Here is a 22,871-nt window from a genome sequence, read left to right as displayed (position 1 = left end):
ATAATTCATATTCAATGAGACACGCCCTGTAGACTTGAGTGCCGACGGTCCCTCATCCGTGTGTCGGACATGCGAGGCGAGGACTCTCTTCTCCCGTTGGCTTCCATGGCGACCAACTAGAACCGCTTTTGACCATCTTCAACAAGCCGGTTAGCTAACGCTTGCATACAGCAATGGGATGATGTGGCCAAATAACGGTTTGGAAGAACTACGCAGCGGCACCTTAGCATGCTAGGCTAGCGGGGAGAGCTAAAGGCTTGACGCGAGCCTCGGCTAGCCACGCCTCGCCTCGCCACCCTCCACCTGCAGGCCGTCGTTGCGAACTGCGCTGCTGCAACGGGGATGGAACGTGTGAAGGAACACGAGTGTGGCTCTCTTTCAACTTCGCAAACACCACAGTGGACGCCAGAGTCCAATAATGACGGCGCTCACGCCAAATCGAGCGGATTCGCAGCATTGCCTACTGGGAAGCGACCATCCGTCGGAGAAGATGAGGCTGGAGGCGCCGAGGCAAAACTCTTAGGGAAGGGACTCGCGGCCACCTCCCTTCTACAGATTGCCATTAGGAATGGGATTTACCAAAACCAAGTTGCTAACGCTCTCGGCGGCGCGGCCAAGAGCATCAACATGCCGTCAGCGAACATGTACAGCATTTCATCCGTCAACAGCAGCACTTCGAGCAACTCCTTGCTGAGCAAGAGACGCCAACGGCACAAGAGGAATCTGTCACTGGGCTGCCCGCCGACCAGCTGCTCTCCCGGCGTGGTTTCAGCAGAGGCGGCCAGTGTTACCCCTTCAGCCTCTCCACTGAGTACCTTGAGTCTGGATCGCAAAACCTTCCTCAGGCAGAAGCAGTCAAAGCAGCTTCTGGCCTCTGACAAGGGTTGGGTGACATCGGACCTTAAACGGGGGTGTATTCACGTCCACGACTGGCTCACGCCCTCCTACCCGCGACCGGTGCTATGCACAGTGGATACTCTGGCCAAAGAGGTGGTCAGCAAGCTGGAAGCAAGTAAAACAGAGGGTGTCTTGAGAGTCAATTGCGAAACTAGTGCGAGAAATAATTTTTGTAAGGATAATAATGGCCAAATTGATGACCTGCGTAATGGTGGCTCTGATCCCAAAGACATGAAGTCAAAAGCAAATGAGGCTCATCTGCTGTTTAACAGCCAGACAAAACAGTGTTGTTTTAATTCAAACCTCTTTTCAGATGACAAAATTGCAAGTAACTCTTCATCAGAGGTTTGCCTGAATGACATTGGCGTGGATGTCAACTTGAGTGCGGCCGACTGCTGTGGCGTGTACTCTGGATCCGATTTGGAGACGAGTACTTGTGAGGAAGTCAGCCTCGGAGGACCCAAAAGCACGCTGCAGCAGGACTCGCTGAGTGAAGGCACAGGTTTGACTACAGACTCATCGGCATTCAGTCCGAACTGTGACAGTGCAACAGAGGGACCTGACCCATTTGAAAGCTCTTCTGATGAGCTGGAGCTCACCTCCTCCCCAACACCTTCTGCCGGCAATTCTCTCGCAGACCCACCCTCAGCTGCAGACCTCACAAATGCCCCAAAGCAATTGACGAGCACCCTGGGAGGTGTCGCTGGTGCTGTAGCTGGTGATGGCAACAATTCACCCCAATTGGTGAAACCTGCCTCCAAATGTTGCAGCAACTCTCAGACTCGGTCTCTGAGCAAGCAAGGATCAGTGCTGCCTGACCCGGAGATCGATGCAGGGAGCAGGCGCTGGTCGGAGCAGATCAATGCGAGCCCAACTCCGGCTCTCTTTGTCCAGCTGCACGGTGGGATTGTGCGACGTCTACAAGATGACGAAAGGCCTCTGCAAATGGTAAACGAGTACCTCACCAACCTGGGCTTTGAGGACCCGTGGAGGGTACAGGAGGAGGGACTGAATCCAGGCATTGGCAGCCTTATTCGCTTCTACTTCGGTGAGTATTGAGAAGAAAAAAAAAATCACTCTATTTGAATTTGCACTCTCATTTTTTTTTTCTAGGTTTCATTTTGCTTCCCACATTTCATTTGAACTGTTGCTTGTTTCATTTGTCACTTTGTGCACTTTTTGCTGTGCTTATTCATTCTGTGTTGCGTGAAATCTTAAAAGTGGTAACTTGGCCACAATAGGTCAGGCTATTTCATACGACTGAAACATTTTAGTCTGTGCTATAATTTGCAAAACGCATTCCAAAGTATCAATGGTTGGTATCGACGAGTGCTCAAATGTAAATTGTTGGACTCCTACCCAGTCTGAAAAAGTTGTCTGTGTATCCCTCCTAGTAACAAACCTTCCTCCCTCTGCAGGAAAGCCTCGGAGCGTGGGAGGTTGGGAGCGTGTGCAGCTTTCCGGCCTGTTCAATGTGCGAAAAGGGAAGCTGGTGCTGCCTGTGAACCGCTGGTCAAAACGCCAGGTCACCCTGAGTGGAACCTGCCTCATTGTGTCATCTGTCAAGCATGCTCACACTGGCAAGATCCACATTCTCCCTCTTATTGGAGGCAAGGTATGCAATTCAAGGCATAGCTTAATTCCATCAGTTCATCTTTGACACGATTTACCTTGTCACGTTCATCCTCGGCAGTAACCTCTCCGTCTATGAAAGGAAGCTTTACATTATATTATGTAATTTTGTGAAATGCGACGAATTTCGGACTCTGTTGCACGTGCGTTGCAGACGAGGCATTTTGCTTATTTATTTTTTATTTTTTTGCAGCAGCGACATAAGAGAGTGGCTCTGGTTGACAAGGCATTGCGAATCGATACTTAAATATATGTATATATATTTTCCATAAATGCATATTTTAAGCAGTTTAAATCGATATTAATTAGATTTTCGATAAATCTTTATAGTTGAGAGGAATTGCATTTGTCACTTTTGAGACAATACAGTAAGACACATGTGGCTTTGCAAATAACTCAACACATGTTGCCGATTGCAGGTGGAGGAGGTGAAGAGGCACAGCCATTGTTTGGCGCTTAGCTCAGCTGGTCCCCAGAGCCAGACCTACTACATCAGCTTTGACTCCTACACAGAACACCTTTGCTGGCACAGAGCGGCCTCAAAGGTGCGTGACGCTTGACCTTCTCAAATGTTTGTTTCCTGCTTTTAAAGCAACGCGGTTTTTAAAGGATCTTCGAAACATCGAAACAATTATGACTGAAACTACTTTTACTGCTCTACTGTCCATCCTCCGCTAAGTCAGATTGCATGCCAGAGGGTGAACTCAGTAGACATGTCACGCTGCAGTCTGGAGGAATTGCCTGCTCAGCTGTTTCACAGTCAGGACCTCACACATCTCGATCTCACAGACAACTTCATGTCCTTGCACAAAGGCATTCCATCACTCGCCAGGTGAGTTTCCACCCCACATGTTCTGCCGTAGAGCGTTAGCTGCCGTTCTTTGTGTTGTTAAACACCACATAGCCAGCTGACACTCAGCTAGTTCATACATTTCCATCCCCCTTTTTTGTCCCTCTCTCTTGGATGTAGCTTGTCTGCTTTCCTCTTAACCTCTTAAATGTGGGTAGCTCAGAGAGTCATTACAAATGACCTATGTCAGGCTTGATGGTGAAAATCTTTTCCATTTAACAATGGCACAAGATCTTTCCCAGTTTTTATGGTCACATTTGTATCCATCATCTGACTATCAGCTACATTTTTTTGCAGTCAGTCAGTTAAGTATCCAAATCACTTCTCCCAATGTCTGATGGGGCATTTCACTAGTGATGCTTGATTATATTATGTCCCCCTCATTGCAGGTTTTGTAAGATGAGAACCTTGAGTTTGTCAAATAATGCGCTGACTGAGTTCCCACTGGCCTTATGTGACCTTCCCTCACTGACTGAGCTCAACTTGTCAGGAAATCGCCTTGCATCCCTTCCTGTGGAAGTTGGAATCCTGCACAAGTAAGTTGACCAGCTGCTGTGTTTTAAAAAATTAAAATCACTATTTTCTTCACAGTACTCTCCTTAATTATCGGATTATGGCTTGATAAGTTGTCATTGTTTACTTTGATCTCATCGTTCAACTCTTGCTTGTTACTTCTTGAGAATTTTTGGACATTGTTTGGATGGAAATAAATCAGCAGACAGATGTGCTTCTCATTGTGTAGTCGGTTGTGTTCAGGGCCACAATTAGTCTTGGTTGTGGCTGCATCCGTAGATGCGTTTTTCAGTTGATCTAAATTATGTTTTTATGTCCAAGCACAAGTTGCAAAACTCCCATTAACGCAATGTATGACCATAACGTGTTTTAACTAATCAAAAAAATCAATGTTTGCAGCCTGCAGACACTTCTTCTAGATGCCAATCGCCTGACGTCACTACCTGCTGAGCTGGCCTCCTTGGAGTCATTGGCCTACCTTGGCTTGTCTTTCAACTGGTTCACTTGCATCCCCCCTGTCCTCGAGAAGATAAACGACATGGAGAGACTGTGTCTGGCAGGAAACCAAATCTCTGTTGTGCACATGGCTGGCCTGCAGTGCTTGACCACTCGTCACATAGATCTCCGGTAAATGCTGGATTGATTATTTACTCTTTGAAGAGCTGTGTTTGCTTTTTTTTGTTCACAATGTGGTGCATCAGCATGCTGATTTTGTGACTCGGGCTAGGTTAGCATCATTTTTGGAAGTTTTTGACAAGGTCATAGTTGACTACTACTATTACTCTTACCAGACTGACTAACTAAAAAAATGTTCCAAATAGAAAGCAGGGCTTGAATTGTCCAAATCACGCTATTGCGTCTAGTGTCAACTGTATTTACACATCAGCTGATTTATTATGTTCGTTTTGGTGCAGGCTTAACCGCCTTCAAAGTGTGACAGTGGAAGACATGAAGCAGATAGTCCACATTGTGCAGCTGGACCTCAAGGATACCGGTCTACAAGAGTTGGATGTCAGACCTCTCTGTGAACTGGAGGTTCTCTACTGTGACAGAAACAGACTCTCTCTCCTTCGAGCCAGCGGCCACACTCTCAAGAGCCTACATGCCGCACACAATGGTACAGTGCATCCGGAAAGTATTAGCAACGCTTTGCTTTTTCCACTTTTTGTCACGGCCTTAGTCCAGAATGGATCAAATATTTCCGGGGTGTTACTGCTACTTTCTTTTCTTTCATTTATTTATAAAAGAAGCAACAACAATGTAATATGAATACAAATGTTCTTTGAGCTAGAATGAAATGGAGCAGAGAGAAGCCCGTCTTTTTATCTTAGACAATAGACACCTTTGTTTTAAAAATCTGACAAATCGTTACAGAAGGCTCCCGAGAACAGCAGCATGTCCTGGAACGTTCAATGAAAGCTGAAGCCAATAAATAGCTCCCTAAAGTTTTCCAAAATATCTGTGTAACTGAAAACGTTAATGTTTTATTTAGCTTTGTTTGTAAGTTCAAACTAAAACAAAAGTGCATTGAGGTCCCAGGCTCTGCAGCATTTCTTAGAAAGTTACCTGTTAATTGAAATAAATATTTGCAGAATAAGTTTACCTTATTGGCTAGCTGATAAAATACATTAGCAAAAAAAAGTCCCACAATCCGCAAAATGTTTATCCTTCATCTTGTAATTAAGGAGCATTTACTGTACGAGTAGGATGCAATGTATGAAGACTCACTCACTCATGTGAAGTAATCAACATTGTGTGTATGATTATAGAGCTGAAAGAACTGGATGTGCAGCCTGTCCCAGAAAATCTGACTGTTCTGGATTTGTCCTGGTACTAAGACTCACAACAAAACATATGTGTGCTTTCTTCTAGCCGAATGTTGAGTGTTTGTGTTTTCTAAAAGGAACAAACTCAGTGTTGTCCCCGAGTGGGTGTGCGAATGCAGTAGACTGGAGCTTTTGGACATCAACCATAATTCTGTTTCTGAGCTGGACATGCGGTGAGTATGACACACGAATGCACCGATAAAATCTGAACATGTTTAGATCAGGACATCAGCAAAAGCTCAAAAACGTTTAACGGGCCGCATGTGGCCCCCGGCCCGTAGTTTGCCCACCCCTGCACTAGAATATAAGAAAAATAATGTCTTTGTAATTGTAACAGGTAGAGCAAAATTGAAGGTGCATTCCACCAAGGTGCTGATAATAAAATAAACAATACATTAATAAAATGAATATTAAAAAATTAATTCATAAATTATATATTAAAAAAAAATACATTTTGCAATTGAATATTATATCCTGTGCAAAATATTCCCAAGTCGGACAAAACCCACAGTCGCTCTCCTGCTGCTCCAGGTGTGTCATAGTGAATGGGTTCCTCCATTAACCCGTTGGCCCTGCAGGCAAACTGCTGAAGGTCAAATCTGAATATTATACAAAAGTCATCACCCAAAGTACCTAAATCTGCATTTCACATTGTGTGACTACCAAAGAACACGTGGTTTTGTTTATCTACAAGTCTGTTGTTGATTCAACGTTTAAAGTGGCCTATATATTTACAGTACACAAAGAGCCTGCGCCTGATCTGTTTGTGTATCCTAGGTTGCTATCCAATGGGAACCTCAGAAAGCTGCTAGCAGGCTGGAATGCTTTAAGCCAACTGGGGGAGAGCCTGGAGGTATCACGGCTAGAAATCTTGGACCTGCAGCACAATCATCTGAATGAGCTTCCAAACAATCTCTTCATCAAAGCCCAGAAGTGAATACAGCTTTCTTTCCTTTCTTCGTTTATTCCCTCCCGACTACACTGACGGTTTTATGGCTTTTCTTACAGTTTGCGATATCTTAATGTATCGGCCAATAAGCTGGAGAGCCTCCCTGCTGCAAGCCTATCGGAGGCCACTTCAAGCAGCCTGGAGGAGCTCTTTGTGACCAATAACCGCTTGACAGACAATTGTGTCCATCTGCTGACTGGACATGGCCGCCTCAGAGTTCTTCACCTCTCTTACAACCAGCTGCAGACCTTTACCGCCAGGTACAAAAAAAAAAAAAGATGAAGTCTTTGCTAATTATTTTTAGCTCTGACGAGTTTTCTCTCGCTTTCTGTCCCGCTATAGTAAACTGGCCCAACTGGATCATTTGGAGGAGCTGGACCTGAGTGGCAATAGACTGAGGACTGTGCCCACAACTATCTTGAACTGTCAGCGCCTGCAAACTCTGTCGGCACATTCCAATTGTATCAATGCCTTTCCGGAGGTCCTGCAGCTGCCGGAGATCAAGGTTCGTTGTCACAATGGAGTTTTTCAGCCTACTGTTGGTACCTGCCCCCTTTATTCATGCAAAAAGCCCACTGCGTCTGACCTTGTCTTTGGTCTCACTGTCAGTGTGTCGACCTCAGCTGCAACGAGCTTACTGAAATCACGCTGCCAGAGTCGCTACCTCCAAAACTTCAGGAGCTGGACCTCAAAGGAAATCCCCGCCTCAACTTGGACCACAAGAGCTTGGAACTTCTCAAGTAGGAACCTTCCCAATACAAAACCATTAAGAGAAAAAAAAGCTGTCCTTTATTTTGAATTATGTATAAATCGTTGTGGACTCATGAAATCACTTTGGGTTGGTGGCCGTGTGCCCATTGTCTCTGCAGTAATATCCGATGTTTAAGGGTGGATCCATCCCTCTCTGCTCCCAGCGCCAGCGAGTGTCACGGAGCGCCTGCACTCTGGAGCCACGGATACACAGAAGCCTCCGGAGTCAAAAACAAGTGAGTCATTTCCTTTCTGCGTTCATCTACTCACTAACTTTTTCCTATTAAGTAGCAGGGGCTTATTGGCATTCGATGCAAAATAAGATGCAAATTAGGTGTTTCGTTGTAGATTAAGATAGTTTTTTTTTTTTTCGGGGGGGGTTTAACTTTCCACTACGTCTTGTTAGGTTGTGTGTGGCTGCACTCGCGCTAGACACCTTCTGCGGAGTCCGTGAAGCACTATACGGGGTTTTTGATGGCGACAAAAATGTCGAGGTGCCTTACCTGCTGCAGTGCACCATGGGAGATGTCTTAGCAGAGGAGCTCCAAAGGGGTCCAAGCCAAGGAGACTACATGACTCACACGTTCCTCACCATGCAAAGGTAGACAAGTGACCTGTTGAGCAAGCAATCCAACATTTCTGCAGCTCTGTTCTTCTGAGCGCACAATTTCTGTGCTGATCTCCCACAGGAAACTGGGCACAGCAGGCCAAAGGATGGGCGGATCGGCAGCTTTATGTCACATTAGACATGACCCAGTTCCTCCCGGTGAACACGGGGGCTGCTTCACCTTGAAGGCTGCCAACGTCGGCCGATGCCAAGCTGTTTTGTGCCGAGATGGAAAAGCTATGCAACTGTCCGCCATCCACACTGTCCAAGAAGAAGTGGAGTTCCAGAGGGTCCGACAACATAATGCCGTCATCACAGAGGTAACAATTGAACTGTACGCTCATGTTTGTGCTTTTTCTGGTGGTCGTTCCTGACCTTATTTCCACCAAGCATCACCGTCTGTAATCATTGGTATCGTACAGTACTTTTGACTCCATATTATCCTTCAGGTAACGTCGACACAAAATTGTTAGAAACAATTTTAACATGTATTCAATCAGTTAAACTGCAGCTGAGGAAGCACATTTAACTCGAGCCTCCAATCTGCTCTTTCTGTAGGACAATAAAGTCAGCGGCGTAACTGACTCCACCAGAATTATGGGATATTCCTTCCTGTGCCCATCTGTTACCCCCCGGCCACACGTCTCCACGGTGACGCTCACCCCACAGGATGAGTTCTTTCTCCTGGGCAGCCGAGGCCTGTGGGACATGTTATCTCCCAGTGAAGCGGTGGAAGCGGTCAGGAATGTTCCAGACGCCCTCGCCGCTGCGAAAAAGCTTGTCACTCTGGCTCAGAGCTACGGCTGCTCCGACAGCCTCAGTGCCGTCGTGGTCCAGCTCAGTATCACCGAAGACTGCTGCTGCTTCTGTGAGCTGCCGCCTCCACCTCACAGTCCGGGTTTGTGTGCGCACGCTCACCCCTACTTGGGTAGCGGCGACATATCGCTCCCGCCAGCTTCCTCGGGGACTGTTAGTGAGCTGAGCAGCGAGTTTAGCGCGTCTGAAATGAGCAGCGAGGTGGGCTCCACGGTGTCGTCAGAAGAGCCGCCGCCCCAAGCCGAGTTGCTGTCGTGCCACATGAGCCTGCCGGGGCGAGCCGGTGCACGAGGGCTCGCTTGCGGAAGCGGAGGCTTCCAGAGGCAGTTCTCTGGAGCGCTGTCCGACAACGGGCTCGACAGCGAGGACGAGGAGCCCATCCCGGGGGTATTCTCGAACGGCAGCCGTGTGGAAGTCGAGGCCGATGTCCACAGCTTACATGGCCGCGACTGCCCTCCACCGCGGACACGTTCACATGTGCACCCCAGCACGAGTGTTCCTCAATCCATTTCTTCCACTCATGACCCTTCACCTGCCCCCGTCACGCCGCTCTCCCCCAGCCTCGGCGGGGAGAGCCGATCGAGCGCTTTGGCGCGTCGGACTCGAGCCAACGGTTCTGTGGCGTGCCAAGGCAGGAACCAGGACCTCATTGAGGAGGCGGCAGATGCCCCGGTCAAGAAACAAGGGGGATACTTTAATGCTCCTGCTCAGCCAGACCCTGACGACCAGCTGATCATTCCCCCGGAGCTGGAGGACGAAGTGCGGCAGATCATCCAACAGCAGCAGCAGATGGAGACTCGTAGCCAGCAAGAAGCCACCTACCAGAAACCTGCAGATCATTTCATCACACCACTCTAACTCCAATCCTTCCATCTGCCAGTGTGTCACTTTCTCATTTTGGAGTCGACATGTAGGTTACTGAATTAATTTGCACTGATTCCTCAGAGGATTCAAGTACTTCTGGACCAGCGACTGTTGAAAAAAGAAAAAAAAAATTTCTACTGTTAACTTTGTGCCCAACAAAATGCAATGCAATTTTTGTAACACTTATATTGATTAAACGGCTTTCATTAAAATAAGCATTGTAAATGCTTTTCAAGTAGAAATTTGACTTAAGTCAAACATTTTACAATATGTTCTATGCGCCCCACTAGTCTAAACGCGACATTCTGCTTAATATTGCGTTAGTGGCATATGAATGTTTTTATCCATCTTAGGTGGTGGCGGTTTTGCCATTTGCTGTCGACTGAAAATGACATCACAGGTGGTCAGGTAACAAACAATGCCGGAGTTTGTCGTCGGCAACCTGAGACTTTAGGCGCTGTGATGTCATTTTCAGTTGACAGCAAGTGACAAAATGGCCGCCCTTTGAGATGCAAAAGACCGGGTGGACTTTGCTGCTTTATTCATTTTCCATAGATGCAATATCCATCAAAATGTCATGTCAAGACTCGTCGGGCCAGATAAAGATATTGAAAAGAAAATGACTGGCTTGACTTTCCATTTAATGTTTTGCTTATGGTACGATGAGAGAACTTCCTGTCCGTCATGGCTTTTGGTCTCGTTTGACAGTTAGCAAAATGTTAACTAACTCCTAGGAGTTTAATACTTTCAAGTGACCTAGTCACCAATACATGCTAATGTTCTCTGAGAGAAAAAAAAATCAGAAGGCTGTTACTCCATGTTTGTGTTCTGATGTTTTCTGTAGTGGTGAATGAATGTTGATAATGAGGATCCTCCTTTTCTAACCAGCACATTGAATGTTATCGCAACTGTTACACATTTCAACTGCACAAGAAAAATACTTTTCTAAATAAATTTAAGTTTTCATATAACTCCTTGCTGACTGATGTGTTTAATGAATCATGGTAATGGAAAGATGCGTAAACAGGATAACGCATATCAAAGCTTACATGGATAAAAGAAAAAATGTCACGAGTGGTACTTTTAACTAAATGCTGAAGTTAGTATAATTATCATCAAACTGTAAACAAATCAGTCATACTACTAATGTACAGTAAATGTAGGCTACAGATGACAAAGAGAAGCTGCAGCGGTGTTTAATATCTAGGAAACTCCACTGCAACAAATTAAGTAAATGTTAGCCAAATCTTGCAAAACATAAAACCTAACGTTGCGTTTTGTCTTCAATTGTTGCATTGTTCCGCAAAGACAGTTGAGTTTGTGTTGTGTTTACAACTCGTGTAATTACTTCACTGCTCAAGTGTGTTGACTGAACAATGTGACTGTGTGGCCAGTTGTGTGACAGCGCTGAGGTCATTCACGGCTGGCAGGAAGCCTGGGAAAGACCACTACCTCAGGGAAAAGTGCTGCACTGTATTTTTTAGCTTGAGTCCCCTCTCAAGGTCTTTGGGCATATTTAGATTATGTTTCAAACAATGCTTGCGCTTAGAAAAAAAACAAAAAAACACTACATGAATCCAACATACCAAGACGTGAAGCTGACTCCAGACAAGGTTTAAGCCTATGACTGGTTTGAAGGTTCACAGAGATTTTAAAACGTGAAGGTTTCAGCTAATTCTGAGTCTTATTGGCAATGAGCTCTTCTTTTCATTTTTTTTTACGTCTAAGTAGGGTAAATTATAATTGGCTGCATGCAGAGTCGAGAAAACCATCCGCCTGTTTGAAACTTCCAATTAATTTTCCCCCCCTCCTTTTCGTGAGTTGAAAGGGGAGGGGTGAGCAGTTACACTTGGAAGAGGAGGGAGGGAGCAAGACAAAAGAGACATTGCAAACACACGCCTTTTTGTTCTGTGTATTATTATTTTTTTTTAACTTAACCCCAAAATTCCCCGGTATGATTAATAAACGCTAATTTGATTCATTCTCAGTTTACCTTTTTATTTCAGATGCACACTTGTGCATTTCACAGGTAGAGTACAATAATAAAAATCAGTTTTAAAAAAATCTTAAAAACACAGCATGAGACAAAACGACACATGCTGATGTGCTTACAAAAGTCAAATGAGGGTCGGGAGTCAGACTGACTTTGGTTCCACGAGATGAATTTTAAACGATTACAAAACTTTTGTTGCTCTTTAATTAGTCTGGGAATGGAGTCAGTGAGAAATCCAAAAGGTTTCAGTCACACAGAGGTGGTTTCAGCCCTCAGTGGAGTTCTCTGTGGATGAGATCTAGGTTGCTCTCGCTCCACCTCACGGCGTTTACGCTCCTGCAAGTACTGCTTCACTCTACGGATGGTTTGGACGGTGAGCACCGTACCGGCGATGTACAGGATGGCCGTGATGAGTCCAAACAAAGCCACGGCTGCATCTGCCCCACTGACGTCACAGTTCATCCAGGTGTAGCCGTTACGTGCGTAAAGACGCTCACGTTGCTGGCAAATATCAGTGGCGTTGACCCCGATCACAAAGTGCAGGTAGAGACCGACGGCCACCACATATGCAACGGCTCCCACGGCCTGAAACACCAGCGCCCCGTACAGAAGCTTACGGGACATATGGTGGGGTGGCTTGTTGCCTGCGACCACAAAGAGCAGCGAGACCACGCCCATTGTCAGGCTGAAGGCGATGCCGCCGTAGATGCCCGGCGCTCTCATTTGGCTGTACTGCATGTCCAGTTCGCGCACCTTCTGCAGCTCCGTTCCCTGCAGGTTAAAGTTGGAGTTGATGTCGAAGCCGCCGAGTCCGCCCATGGATGATAAGCCTGAAGTCACCATCTGAGCGGCAACCACACAGATCAGGACCAGGCCGTTGGTCAGGACAGAGCAGATCAGAACGACTCCTGAAGACATGAGGCATTCAAATCGGTATCAAGCTTTCACGACAAGTTATCCAGGTCCTGGATTAGAAAAGCAGCCCCAGACCATCACACTGTCACCACCAGCTCTGGCTGTTGACATCATGTCCATTTTTTTTTATCTATTGCTAAGTTACTTTTACAACATCTAAAAAAAAAAAAACTTTTGTTTCGTCGGGCCACACAATAATCTTTTGTGTCTTCAATTTTGTAATATGTAAGACACTCGTAGTTTTTAAGTCCCCCATAGATTTTCAATTTTTGCCCAGTGTCATTCTTACGGTTGGGTCATCAACACTGATCTCAACTGAGGCCAGTGAGGCCTACAGTTCTTTGGATGCTCTTTTGGATTCCTTAAGAATCATTTAATTAGTGGATATACGGCATCTCCACCGGCAGCTTTGTTCCTCATCAGAGTGACAAAGACGTGGTGAACGCAGGAAAACCAGTTGGACGATGTTAAGACAGAAACCAGAGAGGAAGTATGCATAATGAAATCAGTCAATGAAGTCCGCCACTCAACGCTGCACAGAGAAACTCTCAACATTCTCTTCGCAGTCAGTCTCACCTCTCCTGGAACACATGTGTGTGCATTTGGAGTCGTTACGTTCAACACGCGGTACGTCCCGGTCCCGCACATTTTTGGGATGGCGGTCTCGATCTCGGTCAAAGTATGGCGGTTGGGAAGATGACCTGCCGCACGACAACAAAGACAACCATTCATTCATTCATTCATATTATTTGGATTGTGACACAGGTGCACGACTATCACCAAAAATCCAAATTTCCATTGTACTCGCCTGTCAGCTGATGAACGGTCAGCATCACGTGGTTCACGGGGCTGCCGGGGGTCCCCGTTTCTCTCCCTGTGACCCCGGTTTGAACGGGGTGCTTGGCTCATTTCTGGAAAATGAAAAAAAGATGTAAAAAGACCAGAAACAAAAATCCCTGCCACTCCAGTTCATCAGAGTTTGTGAATCACTTCCATTCAAAGAGAGTCAGTTGTTAACCACCACAGTCATTACTAGTTTGGTCAGTCTCAAGTTATTTCTGGGACCATTAATGGGATTTTTATCTTGTAACAAAAGGGTATCGACAGTTTTGATCACATCAGCAGGGTCGTGTGGGTGTGGGGGTCAACAATAACTACAATGATTCGTACAATTGCAAACCTCCAAGGAAATTGCAACACTTTGTTTTAAGTGTCAAGTACAGAAACTATAACATCAAGCGTTTTCCTCATTATGCTGTAGAGGACACCTATGGAGAGGAAGACAATGTCCGTGAAATCCAAAATTTTGGTGCAATTCGTTTTGATATTTTGAGACATTGAAGTACGCCGAGATAGGGAAGTCCAGATACATTTGGGAAATAATTGGTCACAATTTTCTGACATCAAATGATGTTTTATTATGGAGAGAAAACTATTCAACAGCCATAAAATCCAAAATATTAGGGTGATTCTTTCGACATTTTTAAAGATTAATGTGGGAATATGTAGAGACGTGCACACTAATTTAGGTGATTTTTAGTTATAGTTTTCTAACATTAAGCTTCTTCTCTGTACTGACCGTCTATGGGGAGAAAAAGGCTTCATGCCTATACGGATCCGGCATTTGTTTTGATATTGTTGGTTTGGTATTGTTTATATTATTTGAGCATGAGTAGAGATGTGAATGAGGATTTAGGTAATGATTGCATTTAGTTTTCTGACATTAACAAACGTTATTTATTTTGAGGAGTTTTAGACTGTGCCTCTGACGGGATGTCTATAAAATCATTATTTCAATTAGTGCCTATAAAATCGCATGTTCAACCAACCCCACTGGACCCCAAAAAATGCCTCCCCCAAGATGCCAGACTCCGCCCCTGATTTGGCCAGACATTTCTTGACTTTCCCAGAACACAACCGAGTGTTTAGCGCCGAGCACCTGAGAAGAGCATAAAATGGCACTGACATATCAGTAGTGCGTCTAAAGTTTTAAATATTCCAAATCAGCTCAACTGTACTCGGCCAGTAAACTTCGCCAAAAGTTCAGAAACAAAGTCCACAACTGAAAATAACCCCACTCGTAAACCTTCGCTACTTTCTACCCGGAAGAATAAATACATTACAGTAGATTCAAAGCAGTCAACAAAAAGTGTGGTCAAAATGGAACGTTTGTAATTCAGTGTTCTTCCACTGACTAAAATGCAAACTTACTGTGAAATCGGAGTCCGCGCAGAGAAGTGCAACTATATCGCCATTATCATGCCTCGTGTGCAGTGAGCCAGGTAAGGTAGAGGGAGGTGTCGGTGCCCCACCCTGGTGGAGTCGTAAAGTTTTCCACATTCAATATGGCGACGACGTTGACATATAAGTAAGCGTCCATGGCAACTCCGCTTCCAAACTTTGCGACGTGACTTTTGAAGCAACAGCTCATGCTATAGTGTTTGCCATCCTCTAAAATTACTCCACAATTTATATTACGATTTTTAACTCCACAACCGCCCCCAATGAAATATAAATTGCATACGTTGTTCTCAAACACTATTTAACATAAGTGTGGGTGGACATACTGCACTGCACTGTACAATAGCACTATACTGACTGTCCACTGGGTGGCGGTAGTCAACGTAAAACTACAACATTTAAACATTTCCGGGTTGAACGTGTTTATGTTTGAGGTTATTTCTCCTTGATTTGCTCGTCACATCAAGTGGCAAGTTGGACTCACCATTGTCGTGTTGACATTTGAATAAAAGTGCATTTTAGGGTTGGGCTCATGTTGCTTCTTCGGACTACTGCCGCACTCGTCCGTCAGCGTCTGGCCGTTCGATGGTGCACGCCCGCCGGCTACAGTAGCCTCACATCCGCCGCTACATACGTGCAGGGTCAGAGTCCCGAACCACGCATTCGAGAATACTTCTACTACATTGACCACCAAGGGCAGGTGAGTGTCGCTAATGTTGTGTTCAAACAATCGCCATTGAGAAGTTCCTTCAACCCATATGTTGCTCTGTTTGCAGTTGTTCCTGGATGACACCAAAGTGAAGAATTTTGTCACCTGTTTCAAAGGTAGAGAAAAGTTCGTGGCCTGGCAATTCACACAACTGCTCTTTATGTACAATTGCAAACTTATCATGATTTATTATTATCAAAACATAAATACTAGATGATTTTTAAAAACATAATTGTATAAATACCATTCTTGTTGGTAGAATTTTTTGTTTTAATTTACTTTGAATACATTCCATGTACAACTTTGTCCGCTATTGTTTAATACGGTTGAAGTCAGGGAGTCAGAAGGGCATCCCAGAAGCTTAAATTTAGCCTGCTTTATTCATTCCAAAACCAGTTTCAATGTTTATTTGGCATCCTGGTTCCTGTTGGACCACCTAATCGTGTCCAGATCTGCTATGCGGGGAATTTGGAACAATTGGAACTAGTTCTGCCCCTTCATCGTTCCATCAACTGTACTTTGTTCTTGTGGGCAGCTGCAAATTCTGGACTGCTTCATTGTAATTCAATCTTAAGTTTACATCCAAATTGCCAGTACTTAAAATGGCTTGAATTCATGATACTGGAATCTGAAGTTGTTTGGAAATGTACAAATGTATATGCTGTATAAGATGCTGACCTCTGTCAAGGTATTCTTGAGCAAGTTTATTTGAAAACTTGTCTTTTTAAACAAGTCTCAAATGTTATGTTGCTTTGTGGCTCTCATTCATTATCTTTTTCCATCACCAGACAAACAGTTCCTCGTCTTCTTCTTCAGTCGTCTCCGTTTAAACCAGAGTGGACGCTACGAGGACGACTTCCCCTTCCTGTCCCCGTGTGGGCGAGAGAGGAACTTCCTGCGTTGTGATGACCGTCCTGTGGTCTTCACCCACCTGCTACCGGATGCCACTGGCGACCTGGACTTGCTTTCGTTCTGCGGCGGCGCAGACAAGCTGACAGTTTCCTTCAACCCTGAGGCGCTCTACATGCACCCGGCCAGCGGACGAGTTTACCACCCTTGCTCGGAGCGAACGGGCGGCGTCGGCCTGGTGAGGTCAGCCCTGGCTATCGAGCTCAGTCCGTTCTTTATGTACGCTTCCGAGCGAGGTCAGTCAGAACCACCCACACACTTCCTTTGGAGGGAAAAGCAGCACACACTAAGCAATGAGCTGGCTGGAAGCTTTGCCGCAGAAGAGGCCGACAGTGGGGCTGCAGGCAGATAATGACCACTGTCCAGATGGAAGAAAATGTGATGTGCACAAAGTCTTGGCTGATCTAATGACACTTTAGTCACTGTTACGAACTGACATGTTAATCAAAAAGGATTATTGTGGGATCTAACACTTCAAATATTCATATTATCCTGAAACTAAGAATTGTTTTTTTCATCAACTTGGAACTGTTCTTTAGTTTAATGAGCCCCAGTGGAAGCTACAATGTTGACACGCAAATTAAACTTTAATTGTGACAGAATGTTCCCGTTTTATTTTCCTCGATAAAAAAACATGGCTAGGGAAATGTCAAGTGCTGTTTGTATCAACGTTTTACACAACTCGGCAGTTAGCATCAATAATCGGATTAACACTCAAATACTGCAACAAAATTTGAGATTCCAAAACAACACTTATTGCAGCATTGCATTTCGATCTTGAAATATTATGAAATAGCACAAGATTCATCCAAATTATTGGCGTACTATTTGAATTATATTCACATCTGTGATTCAAACACTAAAAGTATTTGCAGCGTTGAATATTTTTTGTCTAATTTTGCAGCTTTGATACCTGTTCACCTTTTCCTTGAAAAAGCTCACTGCAGCTAACAGTTTCATTGCACAACCAGGAGGGGGCGATGTCAACTCGCGGAAGAAGGTCAAATTAGTCCTTGTCGCTTAAGTCGTGGTTGCAGTTGATAGTAATATTGATGATGATGATGATGGTGTGCTTGGATGAGTTTGTTGAGAAAGAACTTGCACAGAAACTTGAACTTTCTCCTTTGTTTGTTTGCTCCTAGAAAAGTAAGATTTTATTATCCAATAGTGCATTTAATGGCTTGTTGAAAGTAAACAGATTTGCTGTAAAGCACCGGTGGTGTGTTTTTTTAAAATTTATTTTACACACACACACACAAAGAGCTTGTTTACCTCTGACTAGAAGGGGTCATAAATCACCCCAGTCAGCACCCTAAATTTCACTAGAGTAGCCAACTAAAATGTATTTACTGTATTTTCCGATTGCTGGGGAAGGTCGGTGTCTTGGACTTGTTAAGCAGAGTCATAAAATCCTTTATAGTGGCTTTATCATGTCTTTGCGTGACTGGAAAAGTAATTGTTCCAGGAGCAAAACAGATCTGACCTTGGTTGGTTCAGCCATTCCCTCTCGCAACACGTTCTCTTATAGAAGCAAAATGTTGTACACTCTTGGTCAGGTTTAAGACAACTTTCATTCCCTCTTTGACCGGAGTTGAAATCATAAAAACTTAAGTTAATATTAATTATTAGTACCTTTCAACAAAATTAATATTGAGCATTGGAAAAAGAGACAAGTTGCTATGGTTACAGTACTCTAACTCTACCAGGGATGGTGATGGATGAGTTCTTTTTAAAAGTTCAGATTAATTTCATCACAATTAGAAAGATTCAGAATTCAAATATAAAAACACGTTACAAAATCAAAATGAATTTACAAAATTATTTCAATGCACTTGAACCAGTGCCACAGCAAGGTTAAGAGTTGCGATAGCTCTGTCAGAATTCTGTGTAGTGCCAGTTAAACACCTCCGGCATTTGATTTTGGTATTCCAAAATATATTTAGAAATTATTTTCTCAGCCCTCCAGTCACGCCGCCCCTTTGGCCCCCGGAGCCATGTTTGACTTGAAGTTGACTAATTGATGCTGCCACCCAAGCAACGGGAAATGTTTTTGTAACTTAAATGACTATAAAAAAAAAAAAAATCTAATTAATGATAACTTTACCACCCATCTGTTCTTTCTTCTCCTTGAAGTCGTTTGTAGCCTGCTCACGAAACGGTTGGTCACATTTTCCCAGCAGCGTAGAATCAAAGTCGATGGTTACATCAAAGTTGATGAACAATGATTGTCACACCATTTGAGAGACAACGGAGACGTTGATTTGTGAATGTCAACTTCAACACAATTAAAAGCAAAATGTCAAACTTGAAAACAAACTCCCCGTTTCACTTTAATGCTTGAATGAAAAAAGTTGGTTCAACAACAATTGTTGACGCAGTAAGATTTGTTTTTCCATATCAATTACTGTATATGGCCGACTGGGTAATTACGCTAAATCATTTAGTCACGCTAACTGCCCACAATTTTGCTGATTCAGTTTGTGTGAAGGCCCTGATTTATTTACAGGCCACGTCTACATTCATTATGTTAAAATGATTAAACAATGAGTATGCTGTTTGGATGTGAAAATTACCAGTAGATAAATCTCTCTCCCTCTTCTCATTTGTGTCCCTTCCTCACTTAACAGCAATTCAAAAAACACGGGACACAAAATTGGGAAGCCCAATATGTCGCCTTTTGATACTGGTCCACTCCAGTCCTGTAGGTGGCGCTAAAACATTACCGTACAATGTGGTTGCTGAGTTACTTCTCGTCACGACTTTATAGGCGTCAGTATCAGGCTGATGCATGTCTAATTTTTAGGTATCGGTCACTCAGGGAGTTTGCCGATACAAGCCACCAATACTTATGGCAAAGAAAATCTGACATCGAGTATGTCCTTCTTGGTAGCAGTTGGCGGTAATTTGACAAATCAGCAAGTCATCATCTGCATCACAAAGAGGTTTTGTTCACAATGATTTGACCGGAGCTGGGCACTTGACCCTTTTTTGCTAGTCAGTTCCCCGCCCTCTGACCCCGATCTCTGCACCGTTCCCGCCTCGACCCTCCGGCCTTATTCATAAAAATTGACGGACCCCCCCCAAAAAAAAAAAAGCGTTTAGCAGAGATGCTAACGGCAGAGGTTTATTTAAACATCATCATCTGGCGAGTTTACTATTTAAATTCGCTTACCTCATTATGAGCTTATTATGGTCTTATTTGTCCATCCATCCATCCATCCATCACCCGACTACTTCTTCAGCCTGCCCATTATATACATTTAATTTCCAGCACTAGCATTACAAACGTATTAGTGTGAATAAAATCTTGACTTGGAGGGACAAATTCTGTCATTATTGTGTAACTTTCAACGCATCATTAGCTGTAGCACCACTTTGCAGAATACACATTGGATTAGTTGCTATCTGGTAACTCGCTAACCAACTAGCTAGCTAGCTAGCTAATTAACGAAAACCTAACCTGTCACATCACACTTTCCGAATAGGCTGAGAGGATGGGATATGATGAAAGCCAAATACTGATTACAATTATTGATATCAGGCTGAGAAAAAAGACACAGTTAATACAAACAAAATTCAGAATCAAATCTATTTCCATGTTATAAAGATTACAGTCATTAAAGGAGTTATACATTTGGAAAATAACACTTTAATATCCAGAGGAATAAACGTTTTAGATTTTTAACATCTTTGTTGCACACAAAAATATATTTTTTTAATTTGACAAACATAGGACATAAACCTAATTTTGTTTTTAGCAGCTCCTTTCTTCCTTCATTTCATCTTCCATGGACATTAATTAGCTTCCTTCATTTACATAAAACGTCAAACTCACAAAACAAAAAAAGTCTTCAACAACAAGGAAACTACAGAGCAAGATGCTCGTTTTGAGAACTAGATTATTTATGACTTCAACACACTTCACATATATTGTCAAAAACACTTCTGTTTGTATAAAATAAACACGAGTTTGCGTCCTTATGAGTACAAAAAAAGACAGGTCAGTGGTTGTAAGAAAGATTCAAAATGGCAATGTGGTCGCTTATGACTTTTTATGATTTAAGTATTTGAGACAGTTTGACATAATCAGAGCAGCCACTCGGAGTCTCACTGCTTTTATCTTTGATTAATAGAAGCAGCTGCTGACTTGCCTTGAGTTTTTGTCTGTGTATTTTTTTTGTACCAGATTAAAACATCGACTATAATTCCTGTTATGTGATCAACCCTGTGCTAAGTGACCCCGGTTATATATTTTGTTTGACTTTTTTTGACTCCTCTGGATGGCACTCTGTTCAACATAGTGGTGAAAGTACACTAACTTGCTATTTCTTAGACACCTTTCTTTAAAAAAACAAAACAAAAACAAAAAATCAACAACTGGTTCATGAAGCATCTCGAAGCTTCGGTTTCTCTTCACAACTTGTCAAGACCATAAATGTGGACGTTCCTTGACGATTTAACGTCTATCTCAATATACTTTAAAGTGTGGGCCCATCTGATCCGATTCGATGCCCTCACATCTTTTAAATAGAACAAACTCGCACTTTGATGAGATTCTTTTTGCTTAGATTTGCCAGCTTTATGGTGGTAGTGAAGTCAAAAGACTTCAGACAAGCAGCATTTTTGGCAATTAGTGAACTTCAAGCTGTTTCACGCCACCTCGTTAAAGAAGTTTAGTGTAAAAAAAAACAAAAAAAAAACATTTCAACTTCTGTAATAAAACAACATTAGGTTAGGCTTACATTCTGCGATCTAAACGCAAACACTAATTAGTAACAACATGTACACTGACAATAAAACTACTCACATTCATATATCCTTAATCGTTGGTACAATGACTAATATTAGTGGCGCACTAGAATATTATGAAATAGGGATGACTGCATGCAGCAGCACGCAGTCGTATTGCAGTTGGGCTTGTCTTGTCTAGAACTCAAGTTGGAATCCTTATGCCAGAAGGAGCAAAACTATTGAATTTCATTTAATTTGATTGAGTTATGTAATTTCTGTATTCGAAAAAAAAACAAAAAAAACCCAACATATTCTCAAGTATGTTAGCGTGGTCACTGAACTACATTTTGCGATTAAATTCATATCTCAAGGCACCACAGTAGTTCCGAGTTTGCGGTACCTCCAAAGACTAGCATAACATTTGCGAAGCGTTTTGAAGCGAGGCCAGCAGCCACTCGAGAGGTTTGTGAGTGCGGCCATAAAACAAATAGGTCGTAATCTCATCCGACTTACAAGTCCAAACTGTGAGTGGATACGTGAACGAGCCATATGGGAGCGCAACGTTACGGCTTCAATGTTAACAAAGACTTTTCAGGATGCGGGCAGCTTGCATGACAAAGAGACAAAAGACACAAGCTAGAAATAGACTTTGAGTATAAAGTGAAACAAAGTGGCCTTTTCTCAAAAGGGAGTCCAGCTTCTGCATTCCTTTTATTGAGATGGCCACGACCCTAACAACAGTTGGCTCTGTGTTTTCTGGGAATTTTGGGTAGCTTCGGAGGTCAGAAAAAAAAAATCCCTGGAGTGACCATTGGTCACTTTTAGAGGCTACTTGTGTACTTCACGTCATTTTTAGAGGTTTGGAATGAGTGTTCACTGCATACAACTACAATTTGTGTCCCCCAAAGGCACGTTCTACATTAATGCATCGCTATAGTGACTGATTGGAATCGCTTCACTGTTTGGACTTTTTCCAGGGCTGAAGATGTACAATAAGAGGCAGAAAGTCAGTGTATACACATACTAAAAATGTCCCAAATTTCCGTCCAGTTCCATCTTCATACATAGAGCGGCAATTCCGTAGTGCAGCAACGAAAAAAAGTATGTGTCCTCTTAAGGGCAAAAGTAGTTTTGAATATTCCCCAAATCAATAAATAGAATAGAAAACTGCATGTTGTGTTTTCTAGGGTAACATTTGTCTGATATATACGTTAATTTGATGATCTTAAAGTGGCTGCAACTAACAATTATTTGAATAATTCATTAATCTGTTGATTATTTTGTTGATGGATCGGAGTAAAAAAAAAAAAAAAAACGTTTACAAAACCGCAACATTATTTCAAATTGAGAGTGCAGAACATGCACAAATATAAATGAATTATGATTTAGTTCTTTGGTTCGGAACATGTCAGAAATTGTTAATCATTGCTTTATAAAGTAAAAACAAATACTTTAATTTGATTCAAAAACAAAGATTATCATTCCGCGTTCATGGATGCCACCAGAAATGCGTTAATATTGACTAAGGAGAAGCTGAAATTCCAGGCGTCCTGACAATTTTGAATGGAAAAAAAAAAATTTAAATAAAAAAATGTGGGCAAAAGTAATTATTTATTTTTTAAATTGATTGGTCGCCGCTAACGCACAGAAATACGAATTTGCGAAGAGG

At 43.2% G+C, this 22,871-nt stretch overlaps 3 protein-coding genes across 3 annotated transcripts; 2 read left to right on the top strand and 1 right to left on the bottom strand.

Annotated features, from left to right (window-relative positions):
- Positions 1-36: 36 nt before the first annotated feature.
- Positions 37-10,675, top strand: LOC148324290 (PH domain leucine-rich repeat protein phosphatase 1-like). Its single transcript, XM_088312694.1, has 17 exons — positions 37-1,945; positions 2,316-2,512; positions 2,949-3,074; positions 3,213-3,361; positions 3,769-3,915; positions 4,292-4,519; positions 4,807-5,009; positions 5,662-5,722; positions 5,796-5,891; positions 6,496-6,651; positions 6,727-6,927; positions 7,010-7,172; positions 7,277-7,407; positions 7,537-7,653; positions 7,824-8,018; positions 8,107-8,344; positions 8,583-10,675. The coding sequence occupies exons 1-17, from the start codon at positions 343-345 to the stop codon at positions 9,696-9,698; spliced, it is 5,127 nt and encodes a 1,708-aa protein (XP_088168820.1). The 5' UTR covers positions 37-342; the 3' UTR covers positions 9,699-10,675.
- A 1,010-nt stretch (positions 10,676-11,685) lies between these two features.
- Positions 11,686-15,191, bottom strand: LOC148324289 (MARVEL domain-containing protein 3). The gene is made up of 4 exons (XM_088312695.1): positions 14,824-15,191; positions 13,421-13,523; positions 13,189-13,313; positions 11,686-12,605 (listed from the first exon to the last, which is right to left on the bottom strand). Exons 2-4 carry the CDS (start codon positions 13,519-13,521, stop codon positions 11,947-11,949), a joined length of 885 nt encoding a protein of 294 aa, XP_088168821.1. The 5' UTR covers positions 13,522-13,523; positions 14,824-15,191; the 3' UTR covers positions 11,686-11,946.
- Positions 15,191-17,684, top strand: c13h8orf82 (chromosome 13 C8orf82 homolog). Its single transcript, XM_088312696.1, has 3 exons — positions 15,191-15,553; positions 15,630-15,678; positions 16,351-17,684. The coding sequence occupies exons 1-3, from the start codon at positions 15,386-15,388 to the stop codon at positions 16,821-16,823; spliced, it is 690 nt and encodes a 229-aa protein (XP_088168822.1). The 5' UTR covers positions 15,191-15,385; the 3' UTR covers positions 16,824-17,684.
- The last annotated feature ends 5,187 nt before the right edge of the window (positions 17,685-22,871 follow it).

The sequence above is a fragment of the Idiotropiscis lumnitzeri genome, chromosome 13 (assembly GCF_059441095.1).
Source record: "Idiotropiscis lumnitzeri isolate Australia: NSW breed Sydney's pygmy pipehorse chromosome 13, RoL_Ilum_1.0, whole genome shotgun sequence".
Taxonomy (NCBI): Eukaryota; Metazoa; Chordata; class Actinopteri; order Syngnathiformes; family Syngnathidae; genus Idiotropiscis; species Idiotropiscis lumnitzeri.
Note: the sequence above shows the minus strand (reverse complement) of the source record. Positions and strands in the feature narration are given on the sequence as shown.